Source organism: Vigna umbellata, chromosome 2 (assembly GCF_029865625.1).
Source record: "Vigna umbellata cultivar VRB3 chromosome 2, Vumbellata_1.0, whole genome shotgun sequence".
NCBI lineage: Eukaryota > Viridiplantae > Streptophyta > Magnoliopsida > Fabales > Fabaceae > Vigna > Vigna umbellata.
This window is the reverse complement of record NC_142166.1, coordinates 42,784,416-42,798,420: the sequence shown is the minus strand read 5'-3', so window position 1 is coordinate 42,798,420 and position 14,005 is coordinate 42,784,416. Positions and strand designations below refer to the sequence as shown.

Below are 14,005 nucleotides of genomic sequence, written 5' to 3'. Positions count from 1 at the left end.
TATTATTGTAACAAAAAGTGAATATAGATTCGCGCATTCACTAATAAATAAAAAAAAAAAGCATGAAGAAGTGAATTTCTATTTCATTTTTGGTAAATATGATTTTATCTATTAAAATAAATATTATTTTATTACTATATATATATATATATATATGTTTAGAATAAAAGATACTAGATCTTATTGAGATAATTTAAAGTATAATCTTAATTCATAAATTTAATTTGAAATGATTACAAGTAACTTTAAATCAGGTATAATTAGCATGGTGGAAAAACCTGAAGTCCAGGTTTCATACAAAAAAAATGCAAAAACGTTCATCCTTATTGCTGGGAGGTATCCTGGACCCTACACTTTCAATTTCCTCCTCTAGGACTTTCAGTGGATAAAGTTGTGTGGGGAGAATTCAGGGTTTTAATACTTAATCTCCAACCATTGTAATTGTAATTATCCCAAAACAAACCCTTACATCAGGAATAGTGAAAATCTACAGGGACAGTTCAAAATTGGAAAAATAGAGAGAGGCCTTCAAGATTTGCACCCATTTCCTTCTAAGTCAGATTCATTTGCAACCACGGTGCCCCAGCCCAACACGTCCCCATGTCGACGCCGGAAGCGGAAGCGGAACCCTCCTCCAATCACATTCACTCTCTTCCCTTAGTTGACCTCCGCCTCCTGTCTCAGCCCGAACTCTACACCCTCTCCCTCTCTGGCGCCACTGACCGCCATCAACGAGCCAGCGACAACGATCCCGTCATTCCCAAGATCGACCGTTCTAATTTCAACGAATCCGCGGGCAGCCGCAAACAGACCTTCTCCAAACTACGCCTCAACAAGCGCAAACAAAATTCCGCGGCTCTCGCCTCTTCCTCTTACCACATTCCGGAGCCCGTCGACCGAGAAAACTCCCAAATTATCTCTCTGCTGCAGCAACTCTTTGGCGTAGAGCCTCTCCGCAACGAGCTGCGCCCCAACAGCGGTGATGCAGCGGACCGTCAATTGTTTCCGGTCCATGTTGAGTTCAAACAGCCGCCTCCACTGCCTGTGGCGTTTCAGAACGTTCCAATTGACGTTATTGATGCTTCTAATAGGAAGAGGAAGCGCGGGCGGCCGAGGAAGAACGAGAATTTGGTAACGGTATTCGAGGAGGAGATCAAGAAGGTTAACGAAGAGGGCAGCACAGTGGTCAGGGTCAACGAGAGGGGATTTGGTATGGACGCTGATGGTTTGGATTATGATCCTTTTGGGGAGGAGTTGAAGAGAAGGACGGAAGGGTTGGAGACGGAACTGCAGTTGTTGGAATTTTTGGAGACTCTGAATGGAGAGTGGGCGAGTCAGAGGAAGAAGAGGCGGATTGTCTCGGCCAGTGATCTTAGCGACTTGTTGCCTGCCGGATGGAAGATAGTTATTACCCTTTTGAGGAGGGCAGGTCGTGCATCTGTTGTTTGTCGCCGTTACGTAAGGTTTTTTCTATTCCTTCTCCTTTTTATATACTCTCTGAAGGTTTTTTCTATTCCTTCTCCTTTTCATATACTCTCTGATTACATGCGATTGTTTTCGTTCTTTGATCTGTTCTTCAATTCAATGTCTTGATACATAGAACCAAGCTTTCATATTTTGTCTGGCTACTTGTTATCGTGCATGCTTGAAAACTGGGGAGGGTTATATAATGCTTCTGAACCAGGTTTTAAATAGAACTGTGGTGATTAATTGAAATATTGCGGATAAATGAGATTGAGGGCCACAATTGCGGTTACAAACACTTTGAAAACCTTGACATACCTTAAACATTTGGCTAGGTTTGCAAATGAATGTGTAAGAGAGAATATTGGATTGTGATTATGAAAGATTTTTTTTAGTCTTGTGGCATTTAATTAGTACCATTAGAAGAGGTAGTCAAAATTTAGTGGTATTCAATTGAGACCTTTTATTACACACAAAAGGTCTAGTATTGGAAAATATTCAAATTTGGATGGATTATTTAGTAGATTGAATTATACTTTTCTGTACAATATATAAATACTACACTGATCTAACTCCCACTCGAACTCTCAAGACTTTATTAAACTTTTTGTTCTCCCATTACCAAAAGTTCATTTCCCTTTGGTTGAAATTTATACGTTATTTGGTCATTTCCCTCTATCCTCATGCCTTCTCTGCAACCAGTTAAATATATCTCTACATTTTTTCTTGCCATTAGTCAACTTGTTTGGTCGAATTTGTGATCATCATTAAAAGGAAAATTCCAAAAACGCATAATGACTTTGGCTACTCGGGTTTTATTTTGTATTGGATAAAACATATAAAAGCAATCTTCTATTCTATAGGTATTGTGGACCTATTCTATTGCAGAAAAGTCTTATTACACCATTTTTAAACACAGGTACATTGATGTGGATCACCATTTTTAATGCTTTTTTCCTCTTTCTCATCATGCCTCATTTTGTGTACCTTTTCCAGGTTCCATGCCTTTTCAATTCATTGTTATGAACAAATTAAAACTTAAATACACAATTCTGTTTAAAAGTAATTTAATATTATTTGCAAACACTTGATTAGTATGGTGGGTAAAGAAAAAGAACTAGAATTAGCTATGAAAGATTGGAAACAATTTCTTTTATCCAAAACTTTTATTGCTATGTTATCCTTTTTATTGACATAATGTTCGATAAAAATAGGTTTAATGTCTTCTAAGGTCCTTATTTTTGTTCAGAATCTCAAATAGGTACTCTTCTTGTTCGGCTTCTCAATTAGGTCCTTATTTTGTAAAAATTGCTACAATTAAACCACTACCGTTAAATTAGGTCAAACGGTGTTAATGTGTGGTTGACGTGGCATGCTAATTTTCATTTTTAAATGACGTAGAATAACTTATTTGATGGATCAGATTCTGATGTGTCTTTTGATTTTTTTTAAATAAAAGAAATTTGTAAAGATGAATTAAAGATTAAACTGCATCCTTTATTCGAGTTAGGAATTGGGAAAAGAAAGTTTGATTTTAGGGTTCATCCAAATTGGGAATTAATTTCAGAAATTGTTCTCGCGCCGTCACCATCTTCGTGCATCATCTTCTTCACGCTTCTAAACCCTCAGGTCGCCGCCGCCATCTTCTTTGCACAGATAGCCACCATACAAGCCTCCGTTAACGCAACCTAAATCGTGAGCACCATTGCAGCCCGTCAACCTCCATGAAACACTACCAGACCTAATCATAGAAAACCCAGACCTAATCATAGAAAACCCAAATCAATGTCATCACCTGCATATCAAACGCAGAGGAGCTCTAATCCAGAAAAATTCTCAATTCGAAAAACCCTTTCAAACCCTAAGTCACGTTCTTTTTCAATCCTCTTTAATTTGTTTTAGCAGAAAAGGAAAAGAAGTTGAGAGTTTCAACTCGTGTGGGAAGTGAAAGTGAGGAGAGAAGCGCCACTCCGTCACGCTTTCTCTCTCATCTCTCTCTCTGCAATTCTTGTTGGCGAACTGAACACACAACGCAACTCGAATCTTATCACTATTTATTGATTTTGCAATCACATTCATTCCTTCTTGCTGTGAAAAATGGAAAGCGCATCATAGCTTGTGGAATTTCCATTGTTGTTGACACCAATTGACTACAGAGCTTGCACCATTCCCTACAGATTCTCCGATAACCCCTGCAAGCCCACTCCCACCGAAATCTCTTAGATTGATCTCTTCCTTAACTCCATCCCTTCTTTCAAGTGTATTCTCCTCTCCTCTTCTTTTCACTAAAAAAGGTTTTTTTTCTTACCCGATTCGTAGTTTTTCATCGCGTTTAGCATACCCTTTTGCTCGTTCTGCTCGACAATGGCTTGTTCTTGTAAAAAATACTTCTTTTTATCTCTCTTACAAATCGAAAACAAAAATTGGTCGTTTTTATATTTTTTGTTTTTCCTTACACCACTATGACGTTTGACTGTGTGATTTTAAATCCCTAATTCTTATACACAAATCTGTATAATTATCTTTTTCTCATTTTTTTAATTTTAAAAACACAAAAATTTCACGTCAGACTCACATATATATCTAACAATTTGCCACGTCATTAAAACACTGACATCAGCATGCCACCTTAACATTTGCTTAACGCCGTTAAGCCCAATTTAACAGTAAGGATCTAATTGTTGCAATTTTCACAAAATAAGGACCTAATTGAGACGTCGAACAAGAAGGGGACCTATTTGAAATTCTAGACAAAAATAGGGACCTTAGGAGACATTAAACCATAAAAATATCATGGATTCGTTTCAAATCTTGTAAATCCATAAATCTTATTAGTTATTTCTATATAGAAATATTGAAATTCTAACTAAAAAATCTGGCTTGTAAAAGTTTTTTTAAAAAAATCTTATGTCATATAGTCTTATAAATTTTACAATTTTTTTTTTTATGCCAAATTAATCTTTTAAACTTACAATCCAATAATACATGTTGTCAATCTAGGATTTGACTGAAGACCTATTTTCTAAATTCTTCCCAAATTTACGAAAATACTGTCAAAAAGTATTTTAGCATAAAAGCATTAGAAAACATCGGTTTTTACATTTTAAAGCCAAATAGATCGTTCTTCAGTTGGTTAAGCTACAGACATTAATTGTAATTGTATAGGTTCAATTCCTCGCAGTTTGCTCCACCCATTTCGACTAATTTATCATTTCTCTACCTTCCCCCATTTGAGCCTACCATTGGACAAAAAAGAAAGTGAATTAGCATTATAGTTAATAGAGTGAAACATAAATTTCAACATAAATCATTATTCATCACCAAAAAGTATATAGACCATGATTCAAGTCATAACAGTAGTGACAAAAATAAAAATGGGTATGCACAATTCCATTTGTATAACCCAATGTTTTAAATAACGCACTATAGCAGTGCAGAGAGGCCCTTTCCCACTACAAGGGGCTGCTTTAGCTGAGCAGTTTAGTGTCATCGCTGTAACAGACCAAATAACAGGCTGAATGGCGGGTGCTATAGTAGTGTTGTGTGTTGGTTGCAAAAGTAATCCCTCTGACCAGACATTAGGGCTTTCTTGAAGGGCTATTTTTGGAGTTGAAATGATAAAGAAGACTTGGATTTTGAAGATGATGACAATTTCTATCAAGTAAACTTGTATTTGACTGGTATTTACTTGCATGTTTTTGTTTAAGAATGTTATTAGTTTCTAGTAATTCTTATCATTTTTTAGAATTTACACACATTGCATATACTATAAAAATTTCAAAATTGTCGCTTCCCCTGTTATACACTATCTTTGTATATCATTTTGGGAGCTGACTATGCTACACTTTGCTATCCGGAATTTAAAACATCAGCATAGGCCCTGAGAAAAAGCAAATCACTAGATGATCGATATGAATGCTTATTAAGTGCAATTTTTGTGATTCAGACAATTCAATGTGTGTTTCAGCTCCAAAAACTATTATGGATGTGATCTGAATTACTGCATCTCAGAATTGAACTAAAGAATCTTATCACAACTCATACAATTCTGATACTTTGAATTTTTAAAGCATGACATTTCTTTGTGCATGTTTTGTTAAAGCAGGAAAATAGGATACTTTTATTTTTTTACTTTTTTCTGGGAATAGAAGCATGAAGACACTAGTCTACTTTATGAGAGGACTAGGTGGAGGATACATTAATTTTAATCCCATTGGCCTATCTCTTTGGACATTGTTCGGATTTATGATAGAATGCAAAGTAACATTCTTGAAAATGTTAGATTAAATTCTAACCAAAAAAGAAAAAAAATGGAATTTTGAGTTTATGATTGCATGCAAATTACTCATCTCATTGCTACCAGTCCACTGTACTATTAGGAAGAGTTTCAAGCATAGTAGTGAATAGCAGATAGTAACGCAGACTGGCCCTCCCCATAACTGTTATAGCAGGATACTGGTAGTAGGATTACCACTGTTTTTGATCCCTAACAAGATTTTATATATATGTATATATTGTGCACGAGCGCGTGCTGAAATATAAAGAAAAACACCTACAAGCACAAGCATTATGATTAAATTTCATAATCATGAGGTCCTAACAGCAAAAGCTTCGAAACAACCAATTGCCATGTCCACAAAACAGCCCACCATGAATCACCACTGTAGCTGAACGAAAAAGAAAACAGAAGAAAAGGTGCAATTCTTGTTGGACGAAGTTACAGGTCTCGCGGGAAGTGTTGCCAAAAACATTGTTGAAAATGTCGCAGGAAGCTGCTCTAAAATGTCACTTGAAGCTGAGAGAAGCTGAACATGGGAGGGAGTGGTTTGGGAAAGGAGAGTGAAGAAATAGGGTAAAAAATTGTGGGTTATGGTTTAAAAAGAAAACCTTCACTATTAATGAAATCGTGAATAACAACACTGCTTTTGGGCTGTAGTTGTGCCCTTTAGGTTAAACACTAGTCGTGCCACTCATTGCAAAACGGCAGTATCCTTGGATTTTGGATGTGAAGCTGGTTCGACTGTAGCAACATGTGACCTTCCCCGTGGTGGGTGCCACTCCGCTCTGTACCAGTGTGATAGTGGCACTAACGCATGCTATGGATTAATATGGTTTCAAGATTTTAAATTAAATTCTAACTTAATGGGGAAAAATTGGGATAATGGGCCTTTTTCAAATTGATTGAAAAATAACTTCAGTATTTGTTAAGTTTTCAAGCGAACTAGTCCGAACGGGCTTTTATATTTTTTAAGCTATTTAGAATATTTTTTTTTAATTTATTTTATATTTATATAATAAAAACCATGATGCACATATACTATAATATATGCATATTGAAAACTGTATAATACTTCTTAAAAGCATGATAAATATATGATTATTATTGTGAGAATCCAAATTAAAATCATATGTATTAAATTTGTAATAAAAAATTATAAATTATTGTCAACACAAAAATACTATTGTATTATAGATTAGATACTTCATTGATTAATATTGAAGTATTCTAAAGTATTAGACACGGATATATGACTTAAATTGAAGTATTAGGCCATCATAGTTATAAACTAATATTTAAATATATGTATATTTTCTGGTATAGATATAAGATACAAGAGTATAATGATTAGTTATGTTTTGTTTTTAAAACTATTTGTGTTGGGTATTTAAAATGTCGTTTTCTTGCATGATTTAAATTAGAACTTTTCAATCTTCAATGGTCTGTATTTTAAAGAATTTGACTTTATTAGTTAAAATAAACTTACAATATTTAGATACATGTATAAAAACGTAGTTTTAGTAGTAATTTAAAAATTTTGTAATCTTATATAGATATCAAATATTATTGATAGTCATTTCAACTTATAATGGAGATTAATTGAAGGTGTGCTATATATTTGGGTTTTCTAATTTAATTACAGATAATTACATATTAGGAATTTTTATATTATTATTGCTAGTTACACATTCATATATACGGATATTTTTCCTGTATCCCCATAATATGTTGCTGCATCCCCTTTGATTTTAAAATTATGACTCTGTCCTTTGTATTTTAAAATCACATTACCAATATTTACAAATATCTGATATCTTAAATATCAAATATGAAATGGAATTTAAGTTGGTTGCTGTATGTGAAAGGGAAGGAGAGATATTAATGATGTGTTGAGTTTGATTAAGATGTTAATTTTAACTGTAGATTGGGTTTAATATATAACAATGCATTGGCATACTTTCTTGGGGTTTGGAAACGAGTGGCTTGTAATTTTAAAATGTGTTTAATGTGTATGAGCGAATATTATCTAGTCTTCTATTGAGAAAGAAGAATTGAAGATTTTCCCTTTTTGCTAAAAAATGTTATTATATATTTGGTTACATCAGAAGATATCCCCTATATTTTTTTTCGTTTTATTGTTGGTGTTCTCCATGGTTTTAAGTTCAATTGAATAATAAATAAAAATTAGAAAATGTTTAAAATAGGAGACACATATTTGAATTCTGAAAGATTCTAATTTATTTTGTAATCTATATTCTTGATTGATATTTTTTGGTTGAAAATGAATGTTATAGCACTAATAGCAGTAAACTAAAGATGTATGGAAAAAACTTGTGTTTGCCACATATTTTAGGATGAGGGGAGATGAGTGGGTTGAGTTATTCGAAAAAGGATCTTATCTTTGCTCCGTACTAGGGAAAGTTTCCTGGGACCTTTGTGTGTGCCTTTTGGCTTGATGGTATTTTTTTGGTTTTAATAAAAATATTTATTAGCCATTTTCGAGTTATGGGATTTTATTTTGGCAGCCATGATTTTTGCTGAATACCTTTAATCAATCATTCATGGTTAATATGAAGTTTGTGTGTTGTGGTTTTTGCACTATTCGTTATCATTGTAATGAATCCTAAGATCTTTAGTACTGATTTTTATTTTCACTGCATTCAAGTTATGTGAATATTTTGTACTTTTTATCATAGCCTTCTTATGATTTCTAAATTATACTGTGGCATTTCCGTTTTCCTATTCCTGCAGATATTGCAATTGTCTTAAACTAGTTTTCTCCTACTTTCTCAGTAGTATTTAGAATAATATTTTTTTTTTGTTTCTAACACATCCTTTATTATTTTTGCCCCTTGAGAATTTATTTTATTCACTCAAATATGAAATCCCCATCAATCCCATCCTTATTTCACCGTTAACATAAAAAGCTCATATGATATGACACCATTTCACCTCAAAATGCTGCATTTTTTTTGTTAAAAAGATATAATGAAAAATGGATGGAGAGATGAAAACATTTGGGAATTTGAAGTTTGACATTAAAATGATAAAATTAATCTCTAAGGAATGATGTTGCTTTAAGTATTTTCTCTTACTTATGACTTTGTAGCAGATGTAACCTAAATTCTATTGGTTCAAATTTATCCATATATTGAACTGTTACTTTCCCGTAGACAGTACCGTTTTTGACGCTTGACTCTTATGTTCCCTAATTTGATTCATTCAGTCCTGGTGGGCACCAGTTTGAGTCTTGCAAAGAAGCTTCTGCGTACTTGCTTTCTGTTTCTGGTGTTCAAGATAAGGGCTATTTAAAATCTAGTTGTACTGATGATGGTGCTCAGCAATTGTCCAGTAGTATGAACATGGCATCTGAAAGTGTAAGCTAATTTATAAACGTCTCATTTATTTATTTTTTCAATTCCAGTAATGAAAGGAACTGCTTAACTTTTTGTAACACATGCACAGAGTGTTGGTCATGTCCCTGCCAGAGCCACGAAGACTGATGCCAATGCAAATTATTCGTCTATTCACTCTGGTCAAGAGAATCAGCTCCCAATATCATTATCAGTTGGGAGTGGAAATTTCAGCAGTGATCTAGCTTTGGGTTGTAAATCAGGAGCTGCTAGTGATGACTTTAGAGGCTTTGATCATCAAACGGAAGATAAAAAACTGTTGGAGGCTGATAAGAATGATGGAAGTTCAGTTCAGGGATGTTCTCACGTGAATGATATAGTTTGTAATGAGTCTACTGATGCTGCATGCAATCTTTATATTCCTTTAGTTTTCTCAACTCCCTTCTCCACTAATAATAGTGACAACGGTCAAATTTCAGATGCTGCGACATGCATAGAAGGGGGCATTAGTAATTTTGCTAGTCAGGATACAAATACCGGGTGCCCTGAAACTGTTCCCTGTGGAATTCACAACAATGGGCTTGGGCTTTCTGTGAAATTAGTGGAAGAGAACACTCAGAAAATAAGTTTTGATAGCAGCACATTGGCTCCAAATTCTGAGGGGAAAATATTTTCTGGTAAAAATTTAGAGGATAGACATCTTATCAGTTCACAGGAAGATATGGAAATTGCAGATGATAAGGTCATTAATGATGACAAACAATTAATTGTATGTGGCACAGACCGGGCTGAGTTTAAAGATGTTTTTACTGATATTAAACTGCAGAGTAGTTCTGAGGGTTTTTCACTTGTCACATCTCATTGTGAACTTAAACACGCATCTCTAAGTAATATGGACAGGACACAGACTTCCGAGTTGAAGGACTCTGCTGAGGAAAATATTTTTGACAGTGATCTATTTAGCTCATCTATTGATGAAAGAACATGTGTTCCCAGTGGTTACATTAGTAATGTTTCTTTTAGTTCTTGCACACAAGATGCAGTTGAGTATGGTGGATTTGATTTTTCTTCTGATCTTAAATTAACTAAGGATGTTAGTGATAATCATATTCTTTCTAATGAGGATGCTGTGACAAGATGTTTACAGGAGAGGAGTTCCTTGAATGACCAAAATAGCATGATGGGCAATCTTTTGCATCGTAGTTCTCAAAGTGACTTATTTGCTCTAACAGCTAATCAGCATCCTTCTGCTTTTCATGATAATGTGAATACCTGTGATGGAACCTTTGATGCACTCAAAGGTGTTGATGCTGGATACATGGAGCCTCAGTTGGGCATTGTTTCTTGCAGCAATATTGCTGTAGATGCATATACTACTGCGAGCATTATGCAGGGAAACTCACAAGGATGTGTATCTGTTCCTCTTGGTGGAAGTATATTAAACTTTGAAAAGAAAAGTGATGATGGTGCTAATAAAGCAAATAAGCCTTGTTTATCAGAAAAGGCTCAGAATGAAGTTGAAATATTCCAAACTGACTCTATGGGTCTACCCAAATTTCTTTAGCAGTTAGATAGATTCAGATGCAGATGTGGTGACACATGCATGCGGCAGGAAACATTTTCTTTAATAAAACTTGTATGATAGTTTTGCTGTGTGCTGGTAACCACAAGGCTCTGCTAGTGTATATATTTTCGATTTCCCATTGAAGATGATAAGCTAGAACAGGTAATGATTATATTTACAGTATAATAAATTATTTTCTGCTGGTTATTTCTCCATTTGTGCCTCTGGTCAAAGTGATTTTGAAATTCATAATGAAATTAAACCACAGAATTTGTTTTATTTTAGTCCTAACACGGGAATATTGGGAATAAATACATAAGACGTGGATGGATTTTGTATATTTAAAGAGAAACGATTGATGAAGTTTGTTCTCTGAGCTAATACCCTGTGCTTATGAGCTGCCTAAACATCTTTTGCCTTATGTCACCGGTGATGTCATTGGGTATAGAGAAAATGTGTGATTATGAAGCAGGTTAAACCACTAACCAGTGGTTTTGAGGTTTAGGGGCCTCTGCATTAAGAACATGGAAATGCAATGCTCTAGCCAATATCAAGAATGGATATCAGTCATAAACAACTATAATTAAGCTTTTAGGTCTACGTGTAATTTTGTAGCTTTGATCAGTTTCTTGCATCTTTTTTATTGTGAGAATAGAATAGTGAAAAAACAGTGAAGCCAAAGACTGGACTTTACCATCACCTTGCTTCAATGTTAATGGCAGTAACGTGTTAAAAGGTCTAGCATTGAAAACGGCTGTGCAAAAGTGGTAATTTATTTTGGTATATATAATAGCTCAATTTGAAGAGATGTGTTTAAGAAACGTAAAGTGAATTGTCTGTTGTCTATACTGCATACTTTTTCTTGTTCTCTGGTTGCATGCTTTACCTCTGCAGCTGATGTCTTTCCGGGGTTTCTGATTTTGGTTTTATTTTGGGACATTACAGGTAATTGCTTGAAAGCAGCATTATATTTGTGGATAGATTCATCTGGTCGTGCCGTGGCTTCTCCAATCCAGAGGTTATTTTGCAGCTCTGGTGTGATGCTTTGCTTGCTTCTTGCCAGAGCTCAGAAACCATTTTTATTTTGCAAGGAACAAATTTACTTTAGGTTGATTTTAGCTCAAAACATTTTTTTAACATCTGGTAGACTGGTATACTGAAATCGAATTTTAGGTAGGTCCTTCAAATGAAGGAACTAGTTTTCTCCTTAATTTTTTGAAAGAGGAATACCAAAATTATCTGGTGATTTTCGTCTTTCATACATGGATCGCTCTTTTGCATAACCATTATTGCTCCTGTTATGTCCAATAGATACTTCCTAGTTTATTTTTCTCTCATTCCGTCTCGTGATTTTTTAGAATTTCCGTGCTATTGCACCCTGGTCAGTACATCCCCGCACTTAGCAGAAGGACTTTTTTCCCTTGATTTTCTAAATGATCGGCGGGGTGTTCTTGTATTCGAGCATCAATATAAAATGAGGCTTGCTAAACTGTTTTTTGGTTGCGTGGTCCATGATGTGCAGGTCAGTTTATATCCACTAGATGTACAGAACAATACTGATGTATGCTTAATAACGCTCTAACAGAATAATGGGTAGCATAAGTAATTGCGGATCATTGTAAACGAAACCCGAAATAAATGGGAAATCTTTGGATGAGTTTGCTTGCATGATTGGAATTAGAAGAGGAACTCGAACGCTGCTTACCACAGCTTTTGGGCACAATCTTGTCAATGGCAATGTGCTGGTCCTAAGCAATTTATAGATTTCATTATGCATCCATGATCAAGTTCTTCAACATCATAGACATTGCCCAGCATAGAATCAACGTCGTGAATGTCCCTCTTGATAATAAGTTTTTGACACGCTTTCCATTCAATGGAGAGATCTGGTCAATTTGTAACATGGTGCTTTTATAATGCATCATCGTGTAAGGTTGACTTGGTGAGAGGGTGAGATCAATTTGTTCATTTCAAGGTTTCAGTGTATTGGAACAGAACTGTGGTTCGTTATAGCAATTATGTCAATCCTAGAGTGCACTCATGCAAATGGGGGCGTCGCGTACAGTGGAAGGTTTCGATTCATATCTCTGTGACCATGTAAGCAGAGTGAGTATCCTTCAGTCAGAAGGATGGAAGATTTTCTAGCAGGTTTTTATGGATTGCAAATTATTGGATGGCGATTTTATAGTTGTTGCTGCTGCATATTCGTGGCAGGGAGGCAACACTTTCCAGTGGTTAGACATACTTAAAATGAAATGGATATTGCTTTTTCTCAAGCCATTTGCTCCCTTTTAAAACTATATTATTTCCACTTCTAGTTTAGTTTGTTAGAGAGAAACCTCTTAACAAAAGGTAAAAAGATCTTTCAGATTTTTATTGGCTTTCTTCATTCATTGAACTTTCTAAGATTTCTTCTCAACCTCTTGGAATAATGATAATATTTTACTACTTACATTCTAAAGGAAGAGAATACCTGTAGTTATCTATTTTAAGTCTGTGAAGTTAGATGCTCATACTTGTAGAATCACCATTTAATTGTTCATATCGAGGACATTCTATAATTGTAATCTTTCATCACTCGTTATCAAGGAAAAAAAGTAGATGTTTAAGATTTTAGATATAGTGAAGTAGTGTAAGCTTTCACTTCCCATCAAATGGTGCTTTCGTGTGGCCTACTTCTCCTCCCATGGATGTCTACTACAACCATTACTTATGGTCACAACAGCCACAGTCGTGGCCACACCACCGCCCCAAACGATCCCCAGTGTCATCCGAACAAACATTTATATTATTCTCGACAACAACCACCGCCACCCTACAGTCACCGCTGCCACTATCAGCATCAACAGAGTGGCCACCACAACAGTCGTTGTCACAAGTAAGTTTTCCTCCGCAAAACCCATGGTCCTCTCCCGTATTCCCATACCACTCTTTACGGTCCCCTACCACTTTATGAGTCGCCATCGTCGTGGTGGCAAGCACCAACTTTCCCCACGCGATCCCATGGCTTCGCCCTCTGAAGATCCTTCACCACACACCCTGTTACACCCCCCAACCCTCTTTTCATGGATTCTCTCCCCAACTTTTCCTGTCCCTCCTTGTCTCTACCGTTGGATCATACCCCCGTTTTATTACCCTCCAATCAACCCCAAAATCCCATCCCTTTACTATTATACAAATATAACAAGCTTTGTTTGAAATTCAAAACCACCTTCACTCCCAAATCTTCTCAATCCACGTCAAGTTGTTGGCTTCATTCATCCATGTTTCCCCCCATCAACTTGGAGAAAGCCTGTCATTGGTTAAGCTGAAATTTTGCTATGGTTGTAAATGTGTTTTGATATT

At 35.5% G+C, this 14,005-nt stretch overlaps 1 protein-coding gene across 2 annotated transcripts; it reads left to right on the top strand.

Annotated features, from left to right (window-relative positions):
* The first annotated feature begins 345 nt into the window (after nt 1-345).
* LOC124836763 (uncharacterized) lies at nt 346-11,997 on the top strand. 2 transcript variants are annotated; one of them, XM_088106922.1, is made up of 5 exons: nt 346-1,463; nt 8,970-9,120; nt 9,209-9,479; nt 9,576-10,822; nt 11,606-11,997. In XM_088106922.1, the coding sequence occupies exons 1-4, from the start codon at nt 601-603 to the stop codon at nt 10,658-10,660; spliced, it is 2,370 nt and encodes a 789-aa protein (XP_087963048.1). In that variant the 5' UTR covers nt 346-600; the 3' UTR covers nt 10,661-10,822; nt 11,606-11,997. The 2 variants fall into 2 exon arrangements, with proteins under 2 accessions (XP_087963048.1, XP_047167915.1); XM_047311959.2 differs by having other exon boundaries at nt 349-1,463; nt 9,209-10,822.
* The last annotated feature ends 2,008 nt before the right edge of the window (nt 11,998-14,005 follow it).

Coding starts and splice junctions, on each gene's coding strand:
- LOC124836763 (XM_047311959.2), top strand. CDS start 601: ATGTCGACGCCGGAAGCGGAAGCGGAACCCTCCTCCAATCACATTCAC. Junction 1,464..8,969: donor GTTTGTCGCCGTTACGTAAG/GTTTTTTCTATT, acceptor TGATTCATTCAG/TCCTGGTGGGCACCAGTTTG. Junction 9,121..9,208: donor TGAACATGGCATCTGAAAGT/GTAAGCTAATTT, acceptor ACACATGCACAG/AGTGTTGGTCATGTCCCTGC.